Source organism: Phoenix dactylifera, chromosome 8, assembly GCF_051530095.1.
Source record: "Phoenix dactylifera cultivar Ajwa chromosome 8, Ajwa_hap1_PhDact_Kaust_v1.1, whole genome shotgun sequence".
NCBI classification, from domain to species: domain Eukaryota; kingdom Viridiplantae; phylum Streptophyta; class Magnoliopsida; order Arecales; family Arecaceae; genus Phoenix; species Phoenix dactylifera.
In genome coordinates, this window is record NC_143197.1 from 13023092 (window position 1) to 13031441 (window position 8350).

At 44.4% G+C, this 8350-nt stretch overlaps 1 protein-coding gene across 1 annotated transcript; it reads left to right on the plus strand.

Annotated features, from left to right (window-relative positions):
* Positions 1–5874: 5874 nt before the first annotated feature.
* LOC103705600 (acyl carrier protein 2, mitochondrial-like) lies at positions 5875–8350 on the plus strand. Its single transcript, XM_008789372.6, has 2 exons — positions 5875–6295; positions 7979–8350. The coding sequence occupies exons 1-2, from the start codon at positions 6056–6058 to the stop codon at positions 8153–8155; spliced, it is 417 nt and encodes a 138-aa protein (XP_008787594.2). The 5' UTR covers positions 5875–6055; the 3' UTR covers positions 8156–8350.

Consider the following 8350-nt stretch of genomic DNA (forward strand, 5'->3'; position numbering starts at 1 on the left):
TACATGTTTAATAAACAGGTCGGGTTCTAGTTGATAAATTTTTGACCCAACCCGATCTGCCACCTCTACATGCAATAGGAAATATGTTGTCATTACCATCTTTTCCCACTACAGCTAGCAGCTTCCCCCAAAAGGATCCCTTTAGTTAGCATCCATTGAGTCCAATGATGAGTTTGCAGCCTCTTACATGCCTATGCTTGCATGCTGCAAGACAGCAGTACAACCTCCTAAAAATGGGTTGACTAGCCTCATCCAGCCTCCTGACATCCAACAACATCGTGCTCTTGGTATTAATTTGCCTAATGATCTTGCAGGTTGGCGTACTATTCCTTGTGGCTCTCTGAATGATCTCTAGTGCTCTTGTCATGGCTCTATAGCACTGGATCCAAGAAACATAAATCTTGACATCCCCTCTCACTTGCTCCTTGAAGCCTTTGACACTCCACTTTGCATCAGAACTGATCTTCTCTAGGTACTTCTCCACAAAAAATCTAGATACCACATTATGATTTTCAAATTGCCTTCTACACCTGCACTAACGGGAAGGCCTTAATCTGAGAGGTCTCCTCCCTCTATACCAGTGAAGCATGTATCCTCCACCCATAGTCTTTCTTGCATATAGCACTAAGTCTGTTTCTCTCATTCTTTTTGTACACAAAATCAAATCCCTCCTGAATCGAATAAAGCTACAGCACCTTCCTAAACATAGAGGTGGAGTTGAACCTCATTCCAACCGCAAGCTTGATTGTCTGATTAAATTCAGGATAATCTAAATCCCGAATCCCATCATCAGAACCACTATCACTAGCCATGCTGCGGAGGTCAGAGCTATCACTACTCTCTGGTTTTCTCTCCACAGGCCACTCCTCTTCAAGAAAATCTGCATCTACGCTAAGCCTAGAATGCTCTTTCCAAGCTCTCATCTTCTCCTTAATAAGATCTTTGTAAACATGCTCATCAAATAAATCATTGTCATCCTCATCGTCCGACTCCCTTAGCTCACTAAGAGATGCATTGTGTCACTACCGGTGCCACTGCCATTTGTAGACTCGATATTGGCAACACCACCTCTCTTCTTCACCTTCCCAGCACTATCTCTTCCTTATGTGTGGCTGCAACTTCCTTCCCCTTGGCATCAACTACTTTACCATTTGACTACTACTCTTTTAATCTTGGTCTTGGGCTTGGATGCAACTGCTTCCTTGAAATGGCTATAGAACCTACTACCTTAGCCTTATTGCTCCCTTGAGGAGTCATCTCTCCCCTAGATGCTACCATGGCACCAATTGCTTCATCCACCTTGTGCCTCAACATCCCTCACTCACCTAGTCTTCAACATTTCTAAATGTCTCTATCACATCTAAGTTTCCTTGAGCCATTCTCAAAGGTGCGCCCTTGCATAAGGTAGTAGAAACGGGTATAATTTTTGTACCTAATTGGCCCAGCATATCTTCAATCTCTATCATACTGAAACTATCTAGGTCATAATTATCGTAGGGGCTGATAGATCCACCAATGTAATGATACTGGGGGAGATACTTGGTGGATCCCTTGTAGTGAATCTATATGGTGAATAAATAACTATCTATCCCTGCAAGAATGGCCATAAAATACAAGAACTTACATGAAAATAGATAACTTATAGAAATGAAAATGCATGAACTTAACATGAAATAGATAACTTCACAATCTTCTTACATGACATAGACAACTATATAAAATGGCACATTGCAACTTATATGAAACCAGTGATAGGTGCAGCCATAACACAGAAGGAACTATAGTTCCATTGCAAGAGATAGTTTTAAGTGTCTTGCGCTCAGTTGAAAATTATTGCGTGCATGCTTTGACTCATGTTTCAGAGGTTAAAAAATTGAAATACAGTGCTCCAATCAACTGCTTTTTATCGGCCAGTTTAGCATAAAAAAATGCAGCAGTGGTTAAGACTTTTTTTTATGCTTCCACCGTGCATTCAAAAAGCCACCACGTCATTCAAAAATCATATGCACTTAAGGCTTACACTATGGCTACCGGTCAAAAATATAGTTTAGCTTCCATGGTGGTTACTACAGTCAAAAAGGCTTTTTTTATGCTTCCACTATTGCATAGTTAGGGTGAAAAGGGAATTTACGCATACAAGACATAAGGGACCACAATATATGGGCATAGAGCCAAAAAAAATTCCTTAACAAGGGACTATCAGTCACCAATTGTTGGACCATAGGTAAGAGGGACCACAACACAACACATACCAGTGAACATTGCATGCACGTAAACATCATTAAACCATGGAACCATAAAAAATAATCAATCGCATGCATGAACATATATTGAGCACAAACAAACCAAAATTCAGCCTCTAAATCAAGGATTTTGATGGCTAAATAGAAGTTGACCTCCAAACAAATACCACAACGTGTGTTGTGCGATAAATCAAGATTCTTCAAGGAAAAATTTCATTGCTAGCCGAAGAAATGGTGAAGCTCCCTTCACGGCTCGATGGTGATTTCTCGAGCTCTTCGGATGCTTACTATGATGGTTCGTAAGAAAGGAGGGATGATCGGACCCAAGCGGAGGGTGGGATTGTCGGTGCTCACTAAAAAATTGTCGAAGAATGGAGGATAGGAGCAGGGGATTTAAATGGAGTAACCCTTGAAATTGAGAGGGGTAAGCCAACATCCATTGGCATCTTCATCAGCTAAAACGGCAGGATAACGTCATCTGCTGGTCGGAGAGCCGCAAGACAATTTTGTAATATTTTGAAAACTTAAAGGGTTAGTTTGGCATATCTTAAAATAAAGATGGTGTAAGAGTGACTTGTCTATATTTGAAGGAGCATCTCAATAATTTTGTTCAAAAAAAATCTTTCTTAATCTTATATATATTGTTGGGGGAAAACCCAAGTCGCGCCAGCCCGGAGGCGCTTGACCAGAAGTCGCTGACCAGAAGGCACCCGACCGGAAAAGCGCCCGACCAGGGGGCGCCAATCTCGTGACACGGGAAAACCCAAGTCGCGCCAGCCCGGAGTCGCGCTGACCAAAAAGGCGCCCGACCAGAAAGCGCCCGACCAGAAAACGCCGACTAGAACGCGCCGACCTCACGACGCTCGAATTAGAGGCGCCCCACTGAGCAACTGGCTCGGGTGCCGAGCCCTAGAATGCCTTGTTCAAATATTCGACCCCAGCCTGATTCCTTAGAGAGAATCTGACAACCAGATATCCAGCTCCATCGTACTCTGCTACTGTCGTCAAGCCATTAAAGCACGTGACCTTCGCAGGCATCCGGCACACCCGATCATTAATGCGTATGGTCTCTGCAGGCCTCCAGTGCACTCAACCATTAATGAACACGGCTCGAGATGATCTCCGAATCACTGGACCATCAAAACGTATGGCTCTCCCTGATCACCGGTTCACTCAGCAATTAATGCACTTACTATCTACGAACCCCAGGCCCACCACGGCCGGCGGTTGAACCATTCCACCAGGTCCGATCGACCATGACAATTCGCTGACTCTGGTCTGATCCGGTCTCATCCTCCACTACGCCATTAATGAGCATGATCGTGCCCAATTATCACGAAGAAGACAATTTTTCCTGTCACCTCCCAGGTAATATAATATCCTTCTATAAAAGGAAACCTGGGAAAAAGGAGAACGGGGACAAGAACAAACATTCTCCTTTTTTACTCCACTCATATACTAGCCCCCTCTGACTTAAGCATCGGAGGGCCGGCGCCGGAGATCCCGGCTACCGGCTTCTTGCAGGTTCTCCAGGAGGACGCCACCAGCTGACGCACCGCCACCTATCATTCCAGCAGCGGAGCTCCTCCCCTCTCAGCCGACGGTCGCCCCCGGGTCCAATTTCCAGCAACATATATATATATATATATATATCATGACACTATGGGCTTTTTGTTGGTACGGCTTGGATGGAAAATTAGAGAAGAAGGCTCCGTGGCAACATTAGAACTCGAAAGGGTTTATCACCAGTTTTTTTTTTTTTTTTGATACGCCGGCTCCTTACACCATGCGTATATGAGTACAACTAATAAAATCAGAAAAAAAAAGCTCGCTAAGCAAGTAGGGAATATCCGCCTAGTTCAGCCAGAGGAAACTCCTCGAGTAATGTGCCGCGTAGGAGGCCACCCAAGCAGCAGTTGTGTTACCTTTCTGATAAACATGAGTGGCTTTGAAGGAGCCACAGTCTTCTGCTATCCTTTGTATGTCCTGGAGCAAAGATTGCCCATCCATCTCGGTGTGTCAGCTGCGGATCCCCTCGATCACAAAGGTCAAGTCACCCTCTAGGTGGATGCAATTCACAACCAGAGCGTGCCTCGCATAGGAGACGCCCTTCCATGCCTCCCTCAACTCTGCTCCTATGATAAAGGTATCATAGATCCGTCGTCTACCAGCCGCTACAAATCTGGAGTGGTATTCTCTGATAATAAAGCTGACACCCACCACCACCACCACGCTCAGCAGTACTGCCATCAAAATTCACCTTAAGAAAGCTAGGGGGTGGGGACTCTCAGGAAATAAAAACAAACCTGATCACTGACTCAACTGGATGAGAGACCCAGATGTCCCTAGCCGTCTCAGAAAAAGAGGATAGTGCACTGGTGATGAACTTTCGATACATGAAGAAAGACTCTGGCCGCCACTATTTTTTGATGTAGCTACCTATCCTCGAAAAGCCACGTTTCTATCCGATTAAGTATGGTAGGCCAAAAATAGGCACATCGGACCCTCCATCATATTTGGCCTTCTCAAAACGCCCTCAGCCGCATGATAAAAACCTCCAACGGAACCTGTTCGGGTGGTTCTATATACACCCCCCCTATTGCTCAGGACACCCCCCAAAAATTAAAAAAAAATTAAATACTCTCTACACCCCCCCATTTGCTAAGGACACCCCTAAAAAATTAAAAATTTCTAAATTACCCCCCACCCTCCCCACCCTCTCACCTAAATTGCTCTCTACACCCCCCAAACCCTCCCCCCACCCCGCTCTTCCCCTCCAAAACACCCGCCGGCTTCTCCCTTCCGCCCAAAAAACCTCGCCTCAAGCACCTCGCCGGCGGCCAAACCCCCTCCGTCTCCCTTTGAACTGTTCCGCCCAAAGCACCTCGCCAACGCCCAAAACCCCCCCGTTCCCCCTTCTCCCTCTCGTCGCCGGCATTCTCCCGATCTCCGACCACCTCGCCGGCTTCTCCTGGAACCACCTCCCCGGCCATCTCCCGAGCAACGAGCACCTCGCCGGCGCCTCCACGACCACCTCGAGGTAGCTCCCCCCCCCCGCCTCCCCAAATCGTTCGGCACTGGTTCTTTGAACCAGTGCCTTCGGTTCGGCCCCATGGGGCCGACCCGCTGCAATTGGCACCAGAAGCCTTCTGTTCGGCTGCACAGTGCCGAACGAAGGCTTCTGTTCGGCTGCACAGAGCCGGACAGAAGCCTTCTGTTCGGCACTGTTTAGCCGAACAGAAGCCTTTTGTTCGGCGATCCAGTGCCGAACGGAGCACGAACCGTGAAAAAAAAAAATTTCGAAACAAGGTGGAACACGTACCTTTGCGGCCGATTCTTCGTCCCAAATCACTAGTTGCTTGTCCATGCTTCGAATGGGGCTTAAATCTCCTTCAAAGATCGCCTAAACGATGTAAATGGATCGAGGGGTTTAAGGGGGGTTTGAGGGGTGTTTTTTTTTTTTCTTTTCAAAACGAAACGGAGGAGGAAGAAGGAGGGGTGTACTGAGAAAATTTCAAGGGCAATATGGTAATTACACTAAAGGTTAGTTTGGGTATTTTTTTTTTGGTTTTTGGGGGGTGTCCTTAGCAATAGGGGGGGTGTATATAGAACCACCCAACCTGTTCCGTCCGACGTTGAGAACGATCCCCGCGCACCGCCAAATTTGGGAAACACGTGAGCTGAAGGGGGCATGGGAAACGTCTAACCCTCGCACCTCTGCCCGCCACCACCCTCGGGTAGTTTAATATTCGCTATAAACGAGAGGAAGTCATTCCTCGAAGTTCCGAGCTTTTCTCTTGCTCTGCTCTCTAATGGCGGCGGTGGCGGCGGCGGCGGCGGCGGCAAGAAGCGCTCTCCTCAAGCACCTCAGGGTGACGGCGGCATCTCCGGCGTCTCTTCACCGGGCGGCTCCCTTCTTCTTCGCCCAGCTCCTCCTCCGCCACCGCGGCTTCTCCAGCGAGGAGGTCAGGGGCACCTTCCTCGACAAGTCTGAGGTCGCCGATCGGATCATCACCGTCGTCAAGAATTTCCAGAAGGTCGATCCCTCCAAGGTAATCTCGATCCCAACTCCCCCAGTTCCTCGGGAGTCTAGGGTTCCTTTGATTTGAATGTAAGCTTGGAAAACAGTGTTCATTTAGGGTTTATTTCATTTCTGAGACTCTTCTTAGGGCACCGTTTTATTCTGATATTTCATGTGATTCGGCATTTGGAATTTCCCGAATTGTTGTAGTTCGTCACTCGATTAACATTTTGTGAGTATGGTTTAACGGTCCGTCACATTAGTTGTTTGTTTATTTTTCATTTATATATTTATTTTTCCATAGAAAGTGTTAGAGTTGGTTTGAATTCCTTGAGAGTGTGTTAATTTCATGTACCATGATCTTACTTCAAAACATGGACAGTAGAGGGTGGAATAATATCGATTTGATCCTAATTGAAAGAAAGTAGTTATAAAACTGAAATACCTTGAAAAATCTGTTGGAATGGCCTTATCCACATTTCCTACTGAAGCTGATAGTGAATATTGTTTGATAATATACATGTGGAACATTTTTATTATCTTTGGCTTCTAAAAGAGTTAACTAACCTAGCATGCGCGATAGTAGGTATTGTTGCCTTGACTTCTTTCTGATCAAATCTCTTGGATCGTTGATCGAGCTTGTATTTGTTATTCACTACCTTAAACTTGTCCCTGTCCTCGTCATTGATATATCATATATTAGTATCTCTTAGTATTGTTGGGCTATGGATAATAATAGATGCCTTGATTTCTTTCTGATCAAAGTTCTTATGCAAGTTTGTTGTTTCTTTGTGCTCTTTCCTAGCTTCTGCTGCACTTTTTGAAAGCTTTATGCTATTCTTACACTCTTAAGGCTGTAGGTCACTTTTTGTAAATCTCTCTAGTTAGAGTTAGTGCTTGGGTTCTTGCTTAAGCATGCTTGTTATGATATTCTTGGAGAAGCTTGTTATATTGGAAATAAAAAAAAAAAAAACACGATCATGCAATTGAACAAAAAAACCTAGATATATGATATGCATAGGCAATTGATGGAAAAACAAATCCAGATAAGAGCAAGAATTGATGTCTGTATCGGCATACTGAACATATGTGATACCGTACATCAGAGGCAATTGGTTAATAGCATATATCAGAGGTTGATCTTCATATTGTCACAGACATGCACGGAGCAATAATACATGCATTAAAGCTAGCTGTGACACCACAATGGAATATTTATCTAAGCCTGCACTAGTAATTGACCTTTAAGCCCTTGTCATTTTAGACTACCACAGATGGATTATTGATTCAGGACTATATTGTATTTAATTCACGAATGGTGTATTGTTTCTTGACGGAACAAATTTAATCTCCAATGCTAAATTTGATTTATCAAGGTTAATGAATCAAAAATTTAGAACTAAAACAAGGCATATAGAGTGTGGATAAGGTGGTTATTTAGACTTACTACCTACTTAAAAATTATGCCTCGATCATGGTCAAAGGAAGACATTTAAATAGAAACAAATGAGGCTACAGGATGTGTACCTCAGGGGTATCCTGCAAACTTGGGGGACTTTTTTGTAAAAATAGTATGAGTAACATGAGGTTCAAAATGTTGGGTGCATATGAATTTCTGGAGATAAAAAGAAACTCCAAACTTCACACTGCTAATTGATATTACACCTAATAAGATCTAAAACTACATTGGTCTAATATTGTGGTTGTTGTGCAGGTGACACCAAATGCTCATTTCCAGAAGGACCTTGGCCTGGATAGTTTGGACGGTGTAGAGATTGTCATGGCCCTAGAAGAAGAATTTAGCTTTGAGATCCCTGACAACGAAGCAGACAAGATTGACTCCATTAGTGTAGCCGTTGACTTTATTGCTTCACATCCTCAGGCAAAATGAGATAATGTCTGTATTGCTCTTTGTTTCCCTCTGCTTTTTCAGAAGTTTCCACCGGCTGTTTTGTTATAAAAAAACCAGTTGGAGCTCGAAGTTAGACTCTTTTCTTGATCATGTCAGTGCAGCTCAGTGCATGGCATTCATGATTTACAATCCATCAATTATGGTATTTTTAAGCTGAAGATATTATGGACACAA

Bases quoted from the DNA above. Each gene is read 5' to 3' on its own strand.
- LOC103705600 (XM_008789372.6), top strand. From the start codon at position 6,056: ATGGCGGCGGTGGCGGCGGCGGCGGCGGCGGCAAGAAGCGCTCTCCTC. The intron at 6,296-7,978 runs GTAATCTCGATC...GTTGTTGTGCAG, and splicing joins AGAAGGTCGATCCCTCCAAG to GTGACACCAAATGCTCATTT.